The 22,401-nt window shown below is 51.6% G+C and overlaps 2 protein-coding genes and 1 long non-coding RNA gene across 5 annotated transcripts in view; 2 read left to right on the top strand and 1 right to left on the bottom strand.

Annotated features, from left to right (window-relative positions):
- DDB1 (damage specific DNA binding protein 1) overlaps window positions 1-5,511 on the top strand; it is a 34,638-nt gene extending 29,127 nt beyond the window's left edge. The window contains exons 22-27 of the mRNA XM_003909737.3: window positions 1,243-1,413; window positions 1,797-1,906; window positions 2,200-2,369; window positions 2,592-2,694; window positions 4,028-4,151; window positions 4,741-5,511. Coding sequence (XP_003909786.1) covers window positions 1,243-1,413; window positions 1,797-1,906; window positions 2,200-2,369; window positions 2,592-2,694; window positions 4,028-4,151; window positions 4,741-4,824 — 762 coding nt within the window. The 3' untranslated portion in view covers window positions 4,825-5,511. The remainder of the gene's footprint in view (window positions 1-1,242; window positions 1,414-1,796; window positions 1,907-2,199; window positions 2,370-2,591; window positions 2,695-4,027; window positions 4,152-4,740) is intronic.
- Window positions 5,248-8,839, bottom strand: LOC108581895. Its single transcript, XR_001894736.2, has 2 exons — window positions 8,755-8,839; window positions 5,248-6,956 (listed from the first exon to the last, which is right to left on the bottom strand). It is a non-coding gene; the product is annotated as an uncharacterized LOC108581895 (long non-coding RNA).
- Window positions 8,840-9,373: 534 nt separating this feature from the next.
- The window catches only part of VWCE (von Willebrand factor C and EGF domains), a 37,405-nt gene continuing 24,377 nt past the window's right edge, over window positions 9,374-22,401 (top strand). For 2 of the 3 annotated variants that reach the window (XM_009185909.3, XM_009185910.3), the window contains exons 1-6: window positions 9,438-9,757; window positions 12,936-13,030; window positions 13,159-13,248; window positions 13,585-13,713; window positions 17,427-17,543; window positions 21,591-21,707. In XM_009185909.3, coding sequence (XP_009184173.1) covers window positions 9,648-9,757; window positions 12,936-13,030; window positions 13,159-13,248; window positions 13,585-13,713; window positions 17,427-17,543; window positions 21,591-21,707 — 658 coding nt within the window. In that variant the 5' untranslated portion in view covers window positions 9,438-9,647. Of the gene's footprint in view, window positions 9,758-12,935; window positions 13,031-13,158; window positions 13,249-13,584; window positions 13,714-17,426; window positions 17,544-21,590; window positions 21,708-22,401 lie in introns of all 3 variants that reach the window. The other variant, XM_003909738.4, reaches the window with a different exon arrangement.

Genomic DNA, 22,401 nt, shown 5'->3' with positions numbered 1-22,401 from the left:
CGACCTCCTGACCTCATGATCAGCCTGCCTCGGCCTCCCAAAGTGCTGGGATTACAGGTGTGAGCCACCGTGCCTGACCAACCGTTGTAATTATTACAAATGACTCTTGGAATATATTCCTGTGTTGCTAGGGTTCTTTGGACAAATCTTGAGAAATTGTGGTTTAATTAATATGTTCTACTCAGGAGTTTCTAGATGTGCAGAGGCCATGGGGATTATCTGGATCCTGAAGGATGTGCCAGGGAAGGCTTGTCAGTTCAGATGGGTTGAGTCTGTCTTCTTCAGCACTGGGCCATGCCAAGTATCTCTCCATTTGTCTACTGATGATAAAGCATCTTCATTCTTTTGGAGATGTGGTTGTAATTGAAGAAGCACTACGGTGGAGACAGAAAAAAGCATGTTTTTTTTTTTTCGAGACGGAGTCTCACTCTGTCCCTTAGGCTGGAGTGCAGTGGTGCGATCTTGGCTCACTACAAGCTCCGCCTCCCAGGTTCACGCCATTCTCCTGCCTCAGCCTCCCGAGTAGCTGGGACTACAGGCGCCCGCCACCATGCCCGGCTAATTTTTTTTTTTTGTATTTTTAGTAGGGACGGTGTTTCACTACGTTAGCCAGGATGGTCTCCATCTCCTGACCGTGTGATCTGCCCATCTCGGCCTCCCAAAGTGCTGGGATTACAGGCGTGAGCCACCATGTCCGGCCGCACAGTTTCTTTTTCCCTCTTGTGTTATGGTAGAGGGTGGCCATAGAATCAAGTTCTTTGGGTTCCTTTAGTTATTTGACAATGTTTTCTGTTGGACTTTTCTTTCTTTCTTTCTCTTTTTTTGAGATAGAGTCTCGCTGTGTCACCTAGGTTTGGATGCAGTGGCATGATCTCAGTTCACTGCATCCTGGGTTCATGCAATTCTTATGTCTCAGCCTCCTGAGTTGCTGGGATTACAGGTGTACGCAACCAAGCCCGGCTACCCACATTACTGTTTCCTTTACATGGACTTACTGTTTTGTGTAAAGGAAAACTTGGAAAGTCTTGTATTCCTAGTTTGGTGTGTTCATCGTGTTTTCATATTTCATAAATGTACAATAGCGAAATAATAAATGTTTACCCCAGTGCCTCATAAAACTGGTTCCCGTCCCGCATTGCACTTTGAGAAGTGGTGCTGTAGATTGAGGGTCGAGGAGTCGGGGGGCAGTCGTTCTGAGAGTGCTCTGGCCCCTTTGACTGAGAGAGACAATGCCCTTCCCAGGTGCGGCTCTATGAGTGGACAACAGAGAAGGAGCTGCGCACTGAGTGCAACCACTACAACAACATCATGGCCCTCTACCTGAAGACCAAGGGCGACTTCATCCTGGTGGGCGACCTTATGCGCTCAGTGCTGCTGCTCGCCTACAAGCCCATGGAAGGAAACTTTGAAGAGGTGATGCTGGTGGGGGGATGGGAGCAGACTTCTTTCTTGAGCCATGGCCCCTGCAGGTGTCTCTGGTGGGGAAGGATAATCCAGCCGAGTATTAGGGGCAGAAATGTTTTCCGTGGAGCAGACATTCTACCTTAATTAAGTATTTTTAGAGACTCCCAACTCGAACTCTGAGTAGGCTCCATCTCTGGGCAGTTGGCAATCAAATGGGCTGCGTTGGCAGAGAGGTCGGGAGAGAATCCCTCTAGGGCGACACTTGTTGAACACTGGGCTACATCTTCTGCAGGGTGGGGCCTTGCTCCTGAATAAAGGAAACACAAGTCCCAGAACTGGATTCCATGCAAACTTCTGATTGTGTTTTCTTGTTTCACCTTGTCTGTTTTAAGATTGCTCGAGACTTTAATCCCAACTGGATGAGTGCTGTGGAAATCTTGGATGATGACAATTTTCTGGGGGCTGAAAATGCCTTTAACTTGTTTGTGTGTCAAAAGGACAGGTGAGTAGTGGCCAGCTCTGGGAGTGGTGGGGAGGTTGGGAGCTCCCGGGTCTCTGGTGGATACAAGCATTGGGTTCTGTGTCAGGTTCAGGTGCTCCTCTTTACAGAGATAGAACTTTCCTCGTGAGAGAGTAAAAGGTGACAGAAATCCACCTCTTTAGACTGGCTCCCCTACTGTGGAGTATGTCAGCTTCCCAGGGAAGTTCAGCACCGTGACCACTGCACGTGGTCCTGTCTCAGGGCCTGTGGTGGAAACAGGAGGTTCCGAAACTTACTTTCTCACCACCTTTCAGCGCTGCCACCACTGACGAGGAGCGGCAGCACCTCCAGGAGGTTGGTCTTTTCCACCTGGGCGAGTTTGTCAATGTCTTTTGCCACGGCTCTCTGGTAATGCAAAATCTGGGTGAGACTTCCACCCCCACACAAGGCTCGGTGCTCTTTGGCACGGTCAACGGCATGATAGGTAAGGTTACCCCCGTGGGGCACACCCCCACACAGGCCTCCTTCCTGATACCACCATTCTGAGGGACTGGGGGGAGCAACTGGATAAGACCTAGGTGTTTACTAGAGGAGACTGCAGCACATTAGCCCTCCCCGAGCTGCTCGCCTGGGCTGCCCTTTACGTAGAGGATGCGTGCTGTGAGGTTGACCTCTCTGCAGCTCACTGCCTCCTTCACTTCTTCAGGGCTGGTGACCTCACTGTCAGAGAGCTGGTACAACCTCCTGCTGGACATGCAGAATCGTCTCAATAAAGTCATCAAAAGTGTGGGGAAGATCGAGCACTCCTTATATCCTTCCCAGAGCCATCCCCTTGCTGGGAAGCATGTCCCGGCATATGTGGCACATGGAGTCACATTACCCGGAAGCTGCTACATGTCTTGATTAGGTTCCTATACAGAACAGGTTTTTTGTTTTGTTTTGTTTTTGACTTTTTCATGTGGAAAATTTCAAACATACACAATAGAACAGTATATTGACTCCCAAAGCACTTATCACTCAGCTTCCGCTGGTCCATCTTGGAAATGCACATTTATATTCCTGAAATGTGTCCGCCTCTGGCCCTCGGTGTAGCAGGTGAAATGTAAGTTTAGATCACAACACAGGAGCACATCCTTTCAGGGATTTGGTTGAGGGCAACAGTGTCTGAGACTAGAGAGACTACCAGAAGAAAGGGAAAGGTGAAGAAGCGGAAAACGCTGAAGCGCAAGAATTTACCACCCTGGGACCCCCAGAATCCAAGTGCTAGTGGAAGTTGGTTTAGTACAGGAGATATAAAGGGCCCTCCCTGCCCCCGCTGGAGGTGGGAGGAGCTCCTGCCTGTGACTCTGGCCCGGCTCTAGTTAAGGAGGGCTGATGGGCTGATTTATTGTTTTTTGCTAACTATCAAGACTTTTGGCAGCCCTGTCTCACTGAATCTCAGTTTATTCATCAAGGGAGCTGCTGCTTTTCTTTTTTTCTTTTTTTTTTTTTTTTTTTTGAGATGGGTTCTTGCTCTGTTGCCCAGGCTGGAGTGCTGTGACACGATCATGGCTCACTGCAACCTTGACACCCTGGGCTCATGTGATTCTCCCACCTCAGCCTCCCGAATAGCTGGGACTATAAGCACATGCCTCATCTGGCTAATTTTAAAAAATTTTTGTTTTTTGTGGAGACAGGAGTTCATGGTGTTGCCCAGGTTTGGTCTTGAACTTTTGGACTCAAACGATCCTCCTGCCTCAACCTCCCAAAATGTTGGGTTCACAGGCGTGAACTGCCACCACACTGACCCCTCTATGAAGCTCTGAGGCTAGACTTATACAAGTGGTTTTTGTGCATCAGCTTTGCCTAGAGCACGTTTAAAGAACTTGCATACACGTATGGTCTTCACATTAATAGACTCTGATCTGTACTTTTTTTAAAAACTATTTTGAAGATCACCCCAATTGAGAACCAATTAGGTTAGGTCATATTTTTACATTTTTTTCAATTCCAAAAATGTCCAAAAAAAACCAAGGGGAAAGGAAAGTGTCATTTCCTTTTGAATCCTGATGATTGCTTTTAGATTGTGGTCTTATTCAAAGGTGGGGATGACTGAGGAAGGTGTTTCCTGATAAGCACATGTTCCTTAACTCACCCGTCCACCTGGAGATCCTTTCACACCGAGCGGAAGACAGAACCAGCCACAGGTTTCATCGATGGTGACTTGATTGAGAGTTTCCTGGATATCAGCCGCCCCAAGATGCAGGAGGTGGTGGCAAACCTACAGGTGAGCTGTGTGTTGTTTAGCCCTGGGCCGGACAAGTCTGGTGCAGGTTGGGGCATGCCAGGAGACTGTCTCTGGGCATCTCTCCCCCTCAATTCCAAGGTGCAAGGGGCCCTCTGTGTAATCCTTACCAGATAGAAGGTGGAGTCTGAGGGAAAAGAGATGTTTGTGGTTGTGGCTTGTGGGTATCTACTAGGTACCAGATGCTGTGCTAGTAACTCTACCCATGTTAACCCCATCCTTGAGCAATGAAGACACATCTGGGATCTCTGGCAAGACCCAAAGGTAGGAGGCAGGGTCAGGATCCTGTAGGGAGGAGAAATGGCCACTATTCTGGAGTTCAGGATATTGCTCACTGGAGATGGTGTCTCGGGGACAGCAGAAGAGGGAGAATCTCAAAGAGGGAGAAATAGACCAGGTGGTGTCCTTGCTGACCTGTACCACTCAGGGGGAGGTGTGGGTTTCTGGTGAGTCCTTTCTCTGCCATGACGATGGTGGAGTCTTGTGCCTCCTTCACTGGGGGCATTCCCTTCCCCAGCTGTGGATGAGCGCCCTCTTGGTCCTCACAGCCCCGCCCGTCTTCTCATTGCAGTATGACGATGGCAGCGGTATGAAGCGAGAGGCCACTGCAGACGACCTCATCAAGGTTGTGGAGGAGCTAACTCGGATCCATTAGCCAAGGGCAGGGGGCCCCCTTTCTGACCCTCCCCAAAGGCTTTGCCCTGCTGCCCTCCCCCTCCTCTCCACTATTGTCTTCTTGGCCATGGGAGGCCTTTCCCTAAGCCAGCTGCCCCCAGAGCCGTAGTTCCCCTACGTGGAAGTGGGGCGGGCTTCATAGAGACTTGGGAATGAGCTGAAGGTGAAACATTTTCTCCCTGGATTTTTACCAGTCTCACACGATTCCAGCCATCACCTTGGACCACCAAGCCTTGATTGGTGTTGCCAGTTGTCCTCCTTCCAGGGAGGGATTTTGCAGTTCTTTGGCTGAAAGGAAGCTCTGTGTGTGTGTGTGTGTGTGTGTGTGTGTGTGTGTGTGTGTATATCTCACACCCATGCATTGTCCTCTTTTTATTTAGATTGGCAGTGTAGGGAGTTGTGAGTAGTGGGGAAGAGGGTTGGGAGGGTTTCATTGTCTGTGAAGTGAGACCTTCCTTTTACTTTTCTTCTATTGCCTCTGAGAGCATCAGGCCTAGAGGCCTGCCAGGCCATGGGCAGCCTGTGTGTAAAACCTGGAGACGGTGGATGATCCCCACACCACAGCCCTTTTGTCTCTGCAAACTGCCTTCTTCGGAAAGGAGGAGGTGGGAGGATGTGAATTGTTAGTTTCTGAGTTTTACCAAATAAAGTAGAATCTAAGAAGAAAGGTACGTTTGTTTTTGCTTTTATTCACCCTGCCCAGCTATCCAGGACCTCAGGTATACTATTCCTAATTTACTGCGAACGCAGGCAGTATCCTACTCTTTATGGCAGCTGTTGCATTCACTTGCCCTTGCTGTTAGAACAACTCTTTTCAGGTAGTGAAAGTGAAGACATGTATACCTCTTCTTGATCACGTGATTGTTTGATGGGATCCCAAGGATGATGGGTTTAGAAATTCACTGGTCTTTTTGGTTGTCCTTGACACCATTTGATTCTTACTTGCCTCTGCCAGTAACCTGCTGGGCCTGGGCTGCCTTTCCTGGTTTTACAGCCAGCTGTGTGTGCAGTGTCTAGTCATCTAGCCCCCAGGCCACCTAGTAGCTTCTCATGTGCCTTCCAGCTGCTTGTTGCCACATGCCCTTTGAACCCTCATTTTGTTTCCTCTGATCTAATCAAGTGACCATTTGGTGCTTTCGGTTTGAGAATACAGCAGGAGTAGGGCATATATGGGGTTCACTCTTCTGTCTGGCAAACAAAGCCTGTCTTCTTTTCAGCTCGGTGGGCCAGTGTCTGGGCCCACGTTTCTCCCAGTGATCCAGTGGGAAGAAAGGCTGCTCTGTCCCCACAGTGGAGTAGGGTTGATCCTAGGCATATTGGTGGCTCCTTTAAGACCAGCCTTTGATACAGTGTCAGGAAGATTGTGGTTACAAGTTCAAATTGTGGTTTTGAGAGATTCTAGCTTAAAAGGAAAAGAGCAAAGAAGCATCCCTGGTTTGAGGGTCTTCTGGAGGAAGTTTCCTTCCCTGAAGGAATTCCTTGTGTTTTACTACCCTTTTTTCCCCTTAGTCTTCTGAGAGTTCTGGGGGTGGGGGATAAGGTCTTAACAAAAAATAATCAGCATCTCAAAAACCACAGTTTGAACTGGAAACCTAACATTGTGATTTGAATTCTAAAAGTCATGGTTTGAATTTGAAAGGGCCTCCCCGCCCCAGAGGCCAGCTTTAATGAGGCAGGCAAGCAACAGTGTCCACATTGTAAAAATTTAATCCTAGGTGGGAGCGCTGACTATAAGGTGTCATGATCAGAAAGACGGAATGTGTTGGGATGATCATTCTGGGGCACTTTCGTGGTCTGACCTGCAGCTGCTGAGACCTGCTATTGAAGAAGGTTGTCAATGACTTGTCTTGAATTTGGAGGCTTGTGGAGTCCTTGCTATGTTTTGCTGTTTTTTTGTTTCATACACTCTTGGGTATGTTCACTCGGGATTGAATTCCAACTTCGGAAACTGATGTTCTGCTGCCATACTCCCACATCCCCTCTTAAAAACCATTAATCACCTCTCTAGGGTGAAAGGTTGTCTTTGGAGCATGGCTCTAGCCAGCTGGAACAGCTCCATTCCATGTAGGCGCTGATGAGCTAGCATCACTCCAGGCCTCTGCACGAAGGGACCTTTGGGAGAATAATAGAAACACTGACTCATCACATGACCATTTGGAGGGATCACAAGCCAGAGGCCGTCATTCTGCAGCCAACAACAACTTGGATCCTCCACCCTCGGTGGAGGGTCCCTTTTGTTACCGAGAAACCACAAGCCACAGAAGTGGGGAAGGAACACAGGAACTGCAATCAAGGGATATGCCTGAACTAGTCTTGAACAATAGTAAGAGACTCTGTGTCCAAACTGAGAAACCTCAGGGTCAAACAAAAAGACAAGAAAAACAAAAACCAAACTAAAGGGGCAAATGTTGATAGGAGTAAGGTGAATGCCATAAGGTCACCACAACTTTATGGGGAAATGAAAGAAATGCCAAGGGCAGTTTGGACGTTATTTGGAGATTCACTAACAGGAATTTACTATGTATTAAGTATCCTGAATTCCTTAGGGTAGATGTAGGTTTTCTTCAAGCACAAAGTTGCATCTCAGCTATTGCAGCTGCTCTTTGGCCAATATGGAGCAAACTGCCAGAGAGTGAGTTTTACAGGGTGAGGTGGAGTGGGTGGGGCTCCATAATGTAGCTAAGAACAGAGGTAGCTGAGGTGTGCTGGAGTGTGAGAAAGAAGATGGCATGAAATATGGCAGTCATGTGGACACTTGTTCTGTGTATGCCTGTTGAAAATTTGGGTAGCTCCCCTAGGGCCAGGAAGAAAGAGCACCTATTTGACATTGGTGGTTTAGGGGCAGTGGAGGGGGAAAGTGCAACCTTCAGATGTTTGGGGAAAGAGAGAAAGATGCCTTAGGATTCTGAGAGTCCTTGGAACTCAGAATGGATATGATGGAAGTGGCATTCATCTTATATTACAGAATATTTTGGCTCCTACTTGTTGAGAATATGTTGACTAGATTAGAAAATGGGCCAAAACAAACAAGGTGAGATAAAGCCTCAAGGTGAATGTCGGCAAAAATGTAGCCACACAGGTTCAGGTAGGAAGACCACTTGGCAGCTTGTGTTTAAATAACGTAAAAGCACAACAAAAAATGCCTGCGTTTTTTTTTTTTTTGTTTTTGTTTTTTTTTTGAGACAGTCTTGCTCTGTCACCCAGGCTAGAGTGCAATGGTACCATCTTGGCTCACTGCAACCTCTGCCTCCCGGGTTCAAGCGATTCTCCTGCCTCAACCTCCTGAGTAGCTGGGATTACAGGCACCCGCCACCGCGCCCAGCTAATTTCTGTATTTTTAGTAGAGATGGGCTGTCACCATATGGCTAGGCTGGTCTGGAACTCCTGACCTCAGGTAATACACCCGCCTTGGCCTCCCAAAGTGCTGGGATTACAGGCGTGAGCCATCACACCGGGCCACCTGCGGTTTTTCTTTACTGCAAACTCAGTGTGTCATAATTAACATCATGGGGTTGCCAAAAGTAATATTAGGGTGCATTAGTAAATATGTTGTCTGCAGGAAGGAGGCATGAGTCCAGGCCACCGCTGGTATGCCATGTCCATTTGTGGCCACCAATGTTAAGCACCTCAGTAAAGGCAGAGGTAGCAGGAAGGCTAAAGGACCTGGGATTGTTCAGCTGGGAAGTGAAGACACTTTAAAACACATGTGGTTCAAAACTGGATGGGCTGCTTCTTAACAGGTAGTGAGTTTCTTACCCGTGGAAGTATTTAAGCAAAATCTTGACTAATTGTGAGTGGCTAAGGGAAAGATTACTGCATGGAGCAGAAGGTAAAATCAGTTATCCTTTCAGCTTTCTCCCAGCGGGATGATTTTTATTTCCACGCACCCATTTCCGCACCCCTTCCTTACCTAAATCCCTACGCGGACCCCCAGTCTCTGACCACAGCCTGGGGCAGCTGCAGAAGGGGCAAAGAGGAGCGTTCCAGATCTGCTTCTGCCTCTCCACTGCCAACGGCGCCAGCTGCTTCATCGCCTTGCCACCAGCAGTCGGGAGGCCAGCCATCTGCCCCCTGGGTGCCCAGAGGAGGCCGGGGCTTCAAGAGTGGCTAGGGCCCCCGGCCAGGGAGCGGTTGGACCTACAGATCAGGGCACGTCGGCCAGGGGGCGGTTGGACCTACAGATCTACGCACTCCGGTGTTAGGGTGCAGACCTGCTGGCAGGCTGGGGGCAGGCCTAGAACTGCCCAGCGGCGCAGCGACCTGGCGTCCTGGGTTCGAATTTCCACGGTTCCCACCTCATGAAAACAAGGCGTCTCAGGTCCCACCGACAGGGGCCATGCCCGGGGCGCGCAGCCTCGGGCGCTAGCCTTATTCCTGAAGTCTGTTTCCTCCTGGGGCCTCGGTCTGACGCCCTCAGTCAGCGCTTCGCAGGAAGCCGACTCCCAAACCCGGGCAGGGGGTGTGGGCCAAGGGCGAAACCCCGCCCCCAGGGGTCCCTGATCTTTGCCCCGGCCCCGGGCTCGGCGCCTCTCGGAGAGGCATCAGCAGGCGGACGGCGTTGCCTTTGTGTGTTTCGCTTCGAGGTGCCGGAGACCCTCCCCAAAGCCGTCCGCCGCGTCCCCTCGCGGCCCTCGGCCCCTCCTCTCGGCGTCCCCAGCCCCCCTGCTCAGCTCCGCTTGCCAGTTTGGGAATTGCTGGTTCGCTCCCCGCGGCGCCAGGAGGAGGGGCGAGAGCCGGCAGCCCCCTCCCCCCGCGCGCGGCGCAGGAGCTGAGCCCAGCCCGGGGGACCCGCCGCCGCCGGTCATGTGGGCCGGACTGCTTCTTCGGGCCGCCTGTGTCGCGCTTCTGCTGCCGGGGGCTCCAGCCCGAGGCTACACCGGGAGGAAGCCGCCCGGGCACTTCGCGGCCGAGAGGTAAGCGCCCCGAGCTCCTCCCCGCCCCCTCGCCCGGGAGAGCGCTACCCGCGTGCAGCTGAGAGGCGCGGAGGGGCGCCTAGCAGCCGCAGGCAGCCACGGGTCGGGGCTTCCTCTGGGGTGCTATCAGCGCGGGCATAGCTCGGGGACGGGACAAAGAGACAGCAACTTGTGCCTCTAGGCGGGTGCTCCTCGTGCGCCCCTGGCTGGGGCTGTCCTGACTGGGACCTAGGGGGACGGAGGTCCAGGCGCTGGGTGACTCCTAATGTGCCCTGGAGCGCGGACCTCCGGAGAGGGGAGCCCAGGACGTGCCATCTGGTATCCGGACTGTCTGGCTCACCCCGCAGCGTGCCCATGGCTCTGCCTGGGCAGCGCCTGGCCTCCCCCACTGCGCGGGGCTTTCCCTAGGTCTTGGCCCTAAGAACGTCGTGGACCTTGGAACCGCCGGGGTCTCTGGGTCACCTTTCGTTTTCTGTCCGTGCGTGCGCGCGCGGCGGGGTGGGGGGTGGGGGTGCATGCCCCTCCGCCGTCTTTCGCGAGGAATGCCGCCCTCCGCGCGTGCTTTCCCCCGGACTGCGGCGGCGGGGCGGTGAGCGTGTGTGCGTGATGCTCGGAGCTAGGGAACACAGTGTCAGCGGGCGGCCTGGCCCGCGGCCACGTCCTCCGGGGGGCGCGCAGCGGGGGCAGCCCGGCCAAGCTTGCAACTCGCACGTGTGTTCCACAGCCATCGCCAGTTCCTGCTCAGATCCGGCCCCGGCGCCGCAGCGTTCCACAGACTCCCACCACCTGTCCCTCTGTCACCAGCCCTAGGAGGCTCCTTGGGGCGCTCTGGCGGGTGCTCGGTCCCGGCTCACCTGAGACTTCGACTCCATCAGCCTCACTGGGCACCCTTTTATCTGCCGCCTTGGTGGCACTGCCTGTCAGTTTCTGAGAGTCCCAAGGCTCCGCTCATTCTCCTGGTCCCCTCCTTGTCAGACTGCTGCCATAATCACTCCAGCAAGGGGGTGGGTGAGGCTTCACTGCCAGCTCCCGCCAGCAGGAGGGCCCCCCTTTCTTCTGTGATGACCTCAGAGAGGGAAAAAGGCCCCAGGGACAGCTTTCCTCAGACTTTTCTGTGCTGCCATGGCGCCCTGAGCTTCCTTTTCCGGAATACTTGTCACATTTTGGCACAGATTCTTCTCCCCAAGAACGCGATAAGTTTGCCTTGTCCCATGTCCCCAGTGCCTGGTGCGGTGCGCAGCGCAGAGTGGGTGCTTTACAGAGTGCCTGCCTCACAGCATCATCTTCCCTCAGCTCTCAACACTGGTGGAACACCGTTGGGAAGGGGTTTCTTGTCCCTTTTCTGTTGCGGTGGGGTTGGAAGCTCAAACCAGGCTGGATTTCATCACCCTCTGTCCAGTCCATGACTGGAGCTGGTTGCAGTTGTCCTCTCTGTCCCCCTCGAGGCCCTGCAGTTGTGCTGTTTCTCCTGCTGGAACACCCTCTCCCTTCCTCTTCTTTTGCTGGCTGCCCCACGTGTTTTTTTTGAAACAGAATCTTACTCTGTCACCCAGGCTGGCGTGCAATGGCTTGATCTCGGCTCACCGCAAGCTCCGCCTCCTGGGTTCAAGCGTTCTCCTGCCTCAGCCTCCCAAGTAGCTGGGATTACAGGCATGCGCCACCATGCCCGGCTAATTTTGTATTTTTAGTAGAGATGAGGTTTCCCCATGTTGGTCAGGCTGGTCTCGAACTCCTGTCCTCAGGTGATCCGTCCGCCTCAGCCTCCCAAAGTGCTGGGATTACAAGCGTGAGCCACCGTGCCCGGCCTGTATTTTTTTTTTTTTTTTTTTTAGTGGAGACAGGGTTTTGCTGGGTTGACCAGGCTGCTCTCAAACTTCTGACCTCAAGTTATCCACCTGCCTTGGCCTCCCAAAGTTTTCTCTCTGACCTCAGCCTAGATGCTGCCCTTCCAGGAAACCCCCCGACCCTCCTCAGAGCTCCACAGCCCATTCCATTATGGCATTTGTCACTCTATGCTGTTATCATCTGGCTCCTGGTTTGCCCTACGTTCCTTGAAGGCGGGGGCAGTAGCTTGTTTATGGCTGTATGGTCACGCCTCACTCAGCACCCAGCACCAGTTGGATGCATCTGGCTTCCCACCCTTTCTGGACCTCATTCCTGGTTGAACAGACCCCCACTGCCTCCAGTTTTGGGCGGCTCACTGATGACCCCACACCCACCCCAGAGATGTCACCTATGCCATTGCCCTTCTCAACCTTTCCCTCAACAGCCATTTATTGAACACTCACTATATGCCAGGCACTGCTCTGGGTGCTGGGGTAAATAGATAAGAAACCCTTGTCATCAGGGAGTTGTAGGGGAGACAATGAATTCATAAATTAAAAACTAATCTATTGTCCCAGGAAGTAAATGTTGTGGAGAATAAAGCAAAGTAAGGGTCGACAAGGAAGGCCTCTCTGAGAAGGTGCCTTGGGCAGAGATCTGGGTGAAGGGAGAGAGGGAGCCCAGTGTGTGTCTGAGGAAGAATCTTTCTTTCTTTGTTTCTTTTTTGAGATGGTCTGGCTCTGTCACCTAGGCTGGAGGGCAGTGGCACCAACTTGGCTTGCTGCAACCTCTGCCTCACAGGCTCAAGCCATTCTTCCACCTCAGTCTCCCAAGTAGCTGACCCTACAGGTGTGCGTCACCATGCCCAGCTAGTTTTTGTGGAGACGAGGTTTCGCCATGTTGCCCAGACTGGTCTCAAACTCCTGGGCTCAAAATGGTCATCCTGCTTCGGCTTCCCAAAGTGCTGGGATTACGGGCATGAGCCACTGCACCCGGCCGTAAGAACCTTTCTTAGAGCAGGAACTGTAAGTGCAAAGGTCCTGAGGCAGCCACCCCGGGGCTCCTCATCCATTGCACAGCCTTTCTTCAGCTCTGAGGCCCCTCTCCTGGCCACTCTGCTGTGTGTTCATGTGGCAGATGTCTGTAGGAGGCCAGTATCTATTGTCTCACACTTGTCTGTCTTGCCTCCCGGAGAGACTGTCTGGGTCATTTTTCTTTGGCACTTCCCATTGCCCCTCCAGACAGTTCTTGAGAACTGTTCGTTGATTGACTTACAGACTGGCTGGGAGACTTTCCTGTTGACCAATGTCTCCTTTAGTATAGAATGAGGAAAGTGCTTTCTCTTCTCTTGCAGACGCATGCTGGGCCCCCACGTCTGCCTCTCTGGGTTCGGGAGTGGTTGCTGCCCTGGCTGGGCGCCCTCTATGGGTGGTGGACACTGCACCCTGCGTAAGTGCTTGTCCCTGTGCCCCAAGCCTTCTCCTCCAGCAGTGTGTGTTGCCAGCCCTCAGTCCCTTGTCCGAGGGGCAGACGGGGGTCCCCAGTCCCTTGTCTCTCACCTGCACTTCTCCTCTCAGCCCTCTGCTCCTTCGGCTGTGGGAGCGGCATCTGCATCGCTCCCAACGTCTGCTCCTGCCAGGATGGAGAGCAAGGGGCCACCTGCCCAGGTAACTGGGGATGGGCAGTGGCTGATGGGAACAGATGAATGAGCACTGAGGTTATGTGCTGGGCAGTGAGCACTTGAGATGGGTCCTGGCATCTCAGCTTCAGACAACTCTATTAGGTAGACATTTTGTGCCCATTTTATAGATGAAGAAACTGAGACACAGAAGTTATTGTCTTGCCCCGGGTCACACAGCTGGTAAATGGCAGATCTGGATTTAAACCCAGGCCTGTTTGCCTTCAGAGCTACCCTCCCAACAGAATTCAGGAGGATCCTGGTGAGGTGGGGGTGGCTGGGACTGCCACAGGGTGCATGCTTACCCATGCGATGCCTGCTCTAGAAACCCACGGACCATGTGGGGAGTACGGCTGTGACCTTACCTGCAACCATGGCGGCTGTCAGGAGGTGGCCCGAGTGTGCCCCGTGGGCTTCTCGATGACGGAGACAGCTGTTGGCATCAGGTGTACAGGTGAGACCTCTGGGAGTGGTGGGGGAGGGGGACTGTGGGAATTATATCTCCTCCCCATCCTGCCAGGATGGTCTCCAGTGTATTGCAAGAGCCAGGCTGAGCCAAGATAGGCTCTGATGTATCAGATGGGCAGAGAGACACAAAAACAAGAGAAATGTGTCACTTCTGTTATTTTACAAATATATATATATCTTAGGGGCAGGAACTGAGCTAGGGACTGCGGTTATGGGAGCCACAGTCAGTCCCTGTTAGGGAGGTTTTTTTTTGTTTTTTTTTTTTTTGAGATGGAGTTTCGGTCTTTTGCCCAGGCTGGAGTGAAGTAGCATGGTCTCAGCTCACTGCAGCTTCCACCTCCTGGGTTCAAACGATTCTCCTGCCTCAACCTCCCGAGTAGCTGGGATTACAGGCGAGTGCAACCATACCCAGCTAATTTTTGTGTTTTTAGTAGAGATGGGGTTTTGCCATATTGGCCAGGGTGGTCTCGAACTCCTGACCTTGTTATCTGCCCACCTCGGCCTCCCAAAGTGCTGGGATTACAGGCGTGAGCCACCGCACCCGGCCCCTGTTAGGGAGTTTCTGAATATGAGGAAGGAAGACAAGTAACAGCACAAGAACAGCCCAGTTGTCGTGGAGACCTTAACTGGGAAGGGCAAGGTGCCAGGGTCCACAGAGGGGCATGGAACCCAGAGTCGGTCGGGTTGGCCAGGGGAGGCTTCTTGGGAAAATAACATTTGAAAGATGAGGGAAGCTAAACTCAATAATTATTTTGTGAATGTATTATTTGTTTATGATTTTTAAAACGTTTCTACGGACAAAATCTGTTACCTTCCCCAGAAACAGCCACTGTGACCAGTTTCTTGCCAATCTTTCCAGAGCGACAAAAGCCTTTTTGGAGTTTTAACTTGGTAAAAATAATGTTTCTCCCCCTAAATAGAAAATCAGGAGATAGTTCATTGTAGAACATTTGGAAAGTAAGAGGAGAAAAATGAAAATAAGCATTCTCTGGAAGTCCCCACCCGGAGATATTTGTTACTAAAATCTAGTTTTTTTTCCTGCCCTTTTCCCTGGGTGTGTCTGTGTTTGTGTGTGTATATGTATGTTAAGCATGCATAGATGTATGCTTTATAAAATTGGGGTTGTATCTTACCTGTAGTTTTTATTATTTCTCCTATCTTATTTTATGTTGTAGGTATCACTGACAATTTCTTGCAACGTAATTTTTTTTTTTCCGCTGGGCTTGGTGGCTCACGCCTGTAATCCCAGCACTTTGGGAGGCTGAGGCGGGTGGATTACTTGAGTTCAGGAGTTCAAGACCAGCCTGGCCAACATGGTGAAACCCTGTCTCTACTAAAAACACAAAAACTAGCCGGTGTGGTGGTGCATGCCTGTAATCCCAGCATGGGATTACAGGAGGCTGAGGCAGGAGAATTGCATGAACCCAGAAGGTGGAGGTTGCAGTGAGCCAAGATCGTGCCACTGCACTCTGGCCTGGGTGACAGAGCAAGACTCTGTCTCCAAAAAAAAAAAAAAAAAAAAATTGTTTTTAGCAGTTACATATGTGGTTGCTGTAACTGAAATAAGTATTTGTCTGTTGTCCCTTATTTAAGAGGTTTGCAGTGTTTCACCACTATAAATAATGCTGCCATAAAGAGGCTTCTTGTCGGCTTCTCTGATTATTTTCCAGAAGGACGCTGTTGGGTCCGAGGGTCTCACTAAAGGTGTCTTGGAGTTCCTTGCTTGTTGCAGCATCTCCTCCAGATAGGAAAAACAATGGAAGCAATTATCTGCTCCCGAATACCGTTCACCTTGGGGCGCTTTCTGCATGTACTTCTTATTTCTGAGGCAAACGGAATCAAGGAGAAGCCAGAGAACAAAGTCAGAGCACTTGCAGGACGGGGTGGCACTGACTGTAGCCACTAGACATCCCAGTGGAATGGGGTTAGTCAGGGTGGGTTTCTTAGCAGTGTTGAGCATGGTCTTGACCGTCCAGCTGTTGGGAACAGTGGGTAGATGCTGGGTAGAAGGCTAACTAGGGGATAAGGAGAGCGGGGGTGTCCCACGGGCTTGGGGGCCACAGTGGGGAGACTCACTACACAGTGAGTACAGACTGAGTAGACTGAGCTGAGCCCTTAGGTCCTCAGAAGCCGCCGCAGATCTTTGGCAGGGAAGGGATCGCATGCAGCATGATTTGGGGAGATCTGTCTCCCAGCTCCTGTCATCCCTCAGATCAGAACATCTCCCTAGGCTCGCGTTCCTAAAGTACTACTTGGGTTTAGTCACCACAACTTAGTCTTATCTTTTTTTTTTTTTGGAGACAGAGTCTCGCTCTGTCGCTAGGCTGGAGTGCAGTGGTGCGATCTCAACTCACTGCAACTCTGACTCCCTGGTTTAGCGATTCTTGTGCCTCAGCCTCCCAAGTAGCTGGGATTACAGGCACGCGCCACTACGCCCTGCTAATTTTTGTATTTTTGGTAGAGACGGGGTTTCACCATGTTGACCAGGGGAGTCTCGATCTCCTGACCTCGTGATCTGCCCACCTTGGCCTCCCAAAGTGCTGAGATTACAGGCGTGAGCCACTGCTTAGTCTCCTCTTAGTTCACATCTTCAGTCCTGTCTCCTGCTGCCTCGAAAGGAACCCAAGCTTCAACCAGTCTGGGCCTCAGGACAGTTTGAAAGGAGCTGCTGCCTGGAAGCACATCAGACGCTTTCTTCACCTGGGCAGTCCCTCCCCCGATACTCCTGGTCCTCTCAGCCAGTCGCTCTTCCACGGCATGCCTGCTGGGGCCAGTCTGTCCCTGGTGAGGCATATATCACCCCAGCAGGCACTGTTCTCCCTTGGGTGTGTGTCTTGGCTCCTGTGTTATCAGACTGTGAACATCTGGAGTCAGCACTGTGTCTTACTCACATTTGCGTCCTCAACAGCCCCACTCTGGTCTGCAGCACACAGTTGGTGCTCAGTGAACCTTTAAGAGAATGACTCTGTTGATTATTTAATCGGCCTCCCTGTCCACTGCCCTCTGCCCTTTTGAGGGCCCTTTGGGGCTGCCCTGCAGGCAGGGCCATTGGAAACAGTTGGGTCCGTCTTCTCTCCTCATCTGATCTCCATGGGCTGAAGGGGGCCCCAGTCCCTTGGCCTCTTCCTTCCTGGGGTTTCCTCATAGCCAATGACCTTCCTGGTGTCTGCTCTTTCTTCCTGGGGTGCAGGTGGGGATTCCACGCTGCCGAGGGCAGGCTTGGTGTGGGCTCAGGGTCCTTGTGGGGTTGATTTGTTCCTGAGTCACAGTCATGTTCAGATAGGGCTGTGGAAGGGTGCTTTCTTTTCTTTTTTTCTTTTTTTTCTTAAGACGGAGTTTCGCTCTTGTCACCCAGGCTGGAGTGCAATGGTGCAATCTTGGCTCACCGCAATCTCCACCTCCTGGGTTCAAGCGATTCTCCTGCCTCAGCCTCCCAAGTAGCTGGGATTACAGGCATGCACCACCATGCTCGGCTAATTTTGTATTTTTAGTAGAGACCGGGTTTCTCCATGTTGGTCAGGCTGGTCTTGAACTCCTGACCTCTGGTGATCCGCCTGCCTCAGCCTCCCAAAGTGCTGGGATTACAGGCATGAACCACAGTGCCCGGCCTGCAAGGGTGCTTTCTTCCCAGACACTGACGAATGTGTAAGTTCCCTTGCGAGGACCACTGTGTAAACACGTGCTTTCTCTTCTTTCCAGACATTGACGAATGTGTAAGCTCCTCTTGCGAGGGCCACTGTGTGAACACGGAAGGCGGGTTTGTGTGTGAGTGTGGGCCGGGCATGCAGCTGTCTGCTGACCGCCACAGCTGCCAAGGTGAGCTGCAGAGAAGGAACGGCTGCTCTGGGAGGGGTAATGGGGATGCCACATTGAACACTCAGCCCTGCCATGCCCAGCACAGTGTGCTCTGTGCGCCACTGGATTGAACCTTCACCACGGGCTTCTGAGGGAGATGCTGATATGGTTCCTGTTTGACTGATGTAGAGACTGAGGCTTGCCCAAGGCCAAGTCATTAGTAAGAGGTGGAGTCAGAGTTTGAATCCCAGCACATCTAACAGTTGGTTAACGACTGCTGCTGGCCTGGCGGGATGGCTCACATCTGTAATCCTTGCACTTTGGGAGGCCGAGGCGGGAGGATCACCTGAGGTCAGGAGTTTGAGACCAGCCTGTTGGCCACATGGTGAAACCTCATCTCTACTAAAAATACAAAAATTTGGCCGGGCGCGGTGGCTCAAGCCTGTAATCCCAGCACTTTGGGAGGCCGAGACGGGCGGATCACGAGGTCAGGAGATCGAGACCATCCTGGCGAACATGGTGAAACCCTGTCTCTACTAAAAAATACAAAAAACTAGCCGGGCAAGGTGGCGGGCGCCTGTGGTCCCAGCTACTCCGGAGGCTGAGGCAGGAGAATGGCGTAAGCCCGGGAGGCGGAGCTTGCAGTGAGCCGAGATCGCGCCACTGCACTCCAGCCCAGGCGACAGAGCGAGACTCCGTCTCAAAAAAAACCAAAAAAACAAAAAACCAAAAATTAGCCAAGTGTGGTGGCGAGCACCTGTAATCCCAGCTACTCGAAAGGCTGAGGCAGGAAAATTGCTTGAACCCAGCAGGTGGAGGTTGCAGTGAGCTGAAATCGCACCACTGCACTCCAGCCTGGATGACAGAGCGAGAAACAAAGTACCTGCTGCTGCTGTTGCAGGATAAAGGGATGGTGATGGAAGAGGGGTCATAAGGAGAGCCAGGGCAGAGTGGGCCGACCAGCCTGGGGAAGGAGGCCACCGAGAAGAGGGAGGGCCAGGAGAGACTCAGGCTGTGAGACCAGAGGAGCCGTGGGAGGGGCATACCAGGATGGGGTCATTCACTGACTTCATTCATCAGTTTCACCTGCCCCAGTGCTGGCCCAGGCTCTGGAGCTACCCTGGGGAGTAGGATCCCCCAAGTCTGGTGGGGAGCGGAAGAACAAGGTTAGGATAAGGGATAAGCGTTGGGGAAACCCAGGGAAGAGACGGAATCCTTCTTCAGTTTGCAGGATAAGAGATCTTACAATTTATTACTCATTCTTTTAAAATGCCTTTTATTTACGCGTTATGGAAGGAAAGAATCTCACAAGGCGGATAATTGTGAGCTCCCCCTGAATCTTACATTATTATTTTCTTTGTGTTTGACATTTTCATAAATTATAAGAAAAATTTAAAAAGCCATGGTGCTAGCCCAGGCCCTCTTTCCCACTGCTGCCCTCTGCTCTCCCTGGAGAATAGCCTGCACGTCTTAGTCTGCTCGGGCGGCCATCATAAAATTCCATAGGCTGGGCTGGGCGCGGTGGCTCATGCCTTGCAATCCTGTGAGCCTGCACGCATGAATCACCAGGTCAGGAGACGAGACTATCTCACACGGTGAAACCCCGCTCCTACTGAAATACAAAAATTAGCCGGGCTTGCAGGGATTGCAGTCCCAGCTACCGGGAGGCTGAGGCAGGAGAATGATGAACCTGGGAGGCAGCTTGCAGTGAGCCTGGCATCCCTACCACTGCACTCCAGCCTGGGGACAGAGTTTAGACTTGTTCTGCAAAAAAAAAAAAAAAAAAAAAAATTCCATAGGCTGGGGGCTTATACCACAGACATTGATTCTCATAGTTCTGGAGGCTGCAAAGTCCAAGATTAAGGCACCGGCTAATTCAGTTTCTGGTGAGGGCTCTTCCTGGCTTTCAGAAGGTAGTCTTCTTGCTGTGTCCTCACTTGGAGAGAGAGCTCTCTGGTATCTCTTCTTTTTTTTCTTCTTTTTTTTTTTTGTTTTTGACATGGAGGAGGACAGAGGACATTCCCTCTGTCGCCCAGGAGTGCAGTGATACAATCTCAGTTCACTGCAACCTCCACCTCCTGGGTTCAAGCGATTCTCCAATCCTCCCAAATAGCTAGGGTTACAGGTGTGTGCCACCATGCCTGGCTAATTTTTGTATTTTTAGTAGAGACGGGGTTTCACCATGTTGGCCAGGCTGGTCTCGAACTCCTGACCTCAAATGATCTGCCTGCCTCAGCCTCCCAAAGTGCTGGAATTACAGGTGTGAGCCACCCAGCTAGGCCTCTCATGTTTCTTCTTACAAGGACACTAATCCCATCAATAGGGCACACCCTAATGACCTCATGTAACCCTAATTATCTTCTTATCTACTTATCTTTGTATCTTCCAAATGCCATTACATTGGCGGTTAGGGCTTCAACACGATTTTTGAGGGGACAGAGTTTAGTCCATAGCATGCAGACATTGGTCTGCTGTGTGCCCTGACTGCCCTTTCCCATGATGTGTACGTACATACACCGGCACTTACAGAGATACGATAGTTGCTAAACTCTTGGGTCCTGGGTCCTGGACTAAGCACTTTACATGCATTTTCTCCTTTCGCCCTCAAAATTACCCAGTGAAGTTGGTATTATTTATCTCCATTTTATTGATAGGAACACTGAGGCTTAAGGAAATTGTTACTTGCTTAAGATCACATTAGCGCTAAGGTTTTTTTTCTTTCTTTTTTTTTTGTAGAGATGGGGTCTTGCTGTGTTGCCCAGGCTAGTCTCAAATTCCTGGCCTTAAGCCGTCCTTTCCCCTTTGGCCCCCAAAGGGCTGGGATTCCAGGCATGAGCCACTGCTCCCAGCCAGAGTTGGGATTTGAACCTAGTCATTTCTTTGCTTGTTCCCCCCAACCCCACCCAATGTTGGTCTTGAAGATCTTTCCACATCAGGGTAAATAGACTTGCCTTGTTCCTTTTAACTGCTGACTCTGCAGTGCAAATATTTCATAGTTTACTAACTCTTCTCTTATTGATGAACATGGAGATTATTTCCAGTTTTTCACAATTTCAAACAGCACTAGGGAACTTTTACAGAGGAGGTTCCACTGAACCTGAGTTTTGAAGTATGACTAGGAGTTTTCCAGCCAGACAAGAGAGAAAGGCATTCCAGGCATACAGAGAACATGGGCAAAAGGGGAGCACCAGAAGAGCATGGTGCATTTGGAAGATGGCAAGAATTTAAGCCAGTGGCCAGGTGCAGTGGCTCACGTCTGTAATCCCAGGTGTAGGATTTGGGAGGCCAAGGCAGGTGGATCACCTGAGGTCAGGAGTTTGAGACCAGCCTGACCAACATGGTGAAACCCCATCTCTACTAAAAATACAAAATTACCCAGGCGTGGTGGCGTGTGCCTGTAATCCCAACTACTTGCGAGGCTGAGGCAGGAGAACTGCTTGAACCCAGGAGATGGAGACTGCAGTGAGCTGAGATTGTGCCATTGTACTCCAGCCTGGGCAAAAAGAGCGACACTCTGTCTCAAACAACAACAACAACAACAACAACAAACAAACAAACAATAAAAGAATTTAAGCCAGAGTGAAGGTCGGGGCAAGGAAGGAGGTGGGCAAGGCAACCAGGACTATGTTCAAAGGCGTCGTGAGCTGTGGGGCGGCATTGGTGTCTTACCCTAAGATGAGGTCTGTGACCCATGGGAGCAGCGGAGGGGTTTTGAGCAGGGAGGGCCCTGATTAGAAGTGCCCTTTGGTCAGAACATCCTGGAGGCTGTGCAGAGGATGACTTGAAGGAACCTAGGTAGAGACAGAGAGACACACTGGAGGCTGTGGCTATTCTCCAGACTAGAGATGAATGTGGCCGGGCTAAGGGGTAGCAGTGAGGATGAGAGACGTGGGCTGGTCCAGAGAGTATTTAGGACTGGATGTGGGCAGTGCAGAAGAGTGGCAGCTAAGGTGGTTCCCCACAGCCCTGTGTGGGATAGGAGATGGAGATGACAGAGGAAGAGGGGACCACATGTTTCCAAAGTTCTCTTGGGGAAATGAACCCCAGTCTTGTCCCTTTTCCTGCCAGACACTGATGAATGCCTAGGGACTCCCTGTCAGCAGAGATGTAAAAACAGCATTGGCAGCTACAAGTGTTCCTGTCGAACTGGCTTCCACCTTCATGGCAACCGGCACTCCTGTGTAGGTAAGGCGGGGAGGACGCTGTGGTCTGCACACTTAGGCTGCCAATCAGGAAGATGGACAGGGAGCCCAGGGACCCGGGAAGGTTAACAATCAGACCTTCTGGTCCTCTGGAGCCTGAAGGGGCTTGAGCCTTTGCTCAGAGCCTGCCTGTCCCTGGGGTTGGCGGGGCTCTGCATGAAGACCCTGTCTTGGACTTTTCCTGGCCATTTGCCACTTTCATCCTGTTATGTTTCTCTTCCGCTCCTCTCCCAGATACACCCCAAGGATTCCTCTCTGCTCACCCATTTTCTTGGCTGCCTTTGCTCCCCTTGGTAAATAAAGCACGTTATGTCTTGGTTCCTCTGGTTTAGAAGGAGACCCTGTTTTCTCAGCCCATTAGCAGAAATTTCCAGAAAGGGATTGGCATGTTTGGTTTGAGCTTGGCTCATGGGCTGAAGGTGGGGTCCCATGGGCCTGAAAAAAGACCTTGTTCTAGCGGAGTTAGGTATTTGTCCCGAAGCCTACCTTGAGCAGCTCAGTGAGTTTTGAGACTTTTTTCGGAAAGAAAAACGGGAGGGTGGAAGGTTTGGAGATGAGCTTCTCAGCGGGATTTATCCCCACCAGGCAGCAATTAATTACCACTGCATAGTGCTGGGGCTGAGTCTGATACTCGCATTAAATGCCTGCTGGATATGTGAACCTATCAACGAGACTAG

The sequence above is a fragment of the Papio anubis genome, chromosome 12 (assembly GCF_008728515.1).
Source record: "Papio anubis isolate 15944 chromosome 12, Panubis1.0, whole genome shotgun sequence".
In the NCBI taxonomy this organism is placed as follows: domain Eukaryota; kingdom Metazoa; phylum Chordata; class Mammalia; order Primates; family Cercopithecidae; genus Papio; species Papio anubis.
This window is presented reverse-complemented; position numbering and strand designations above follow the sequence as displayed.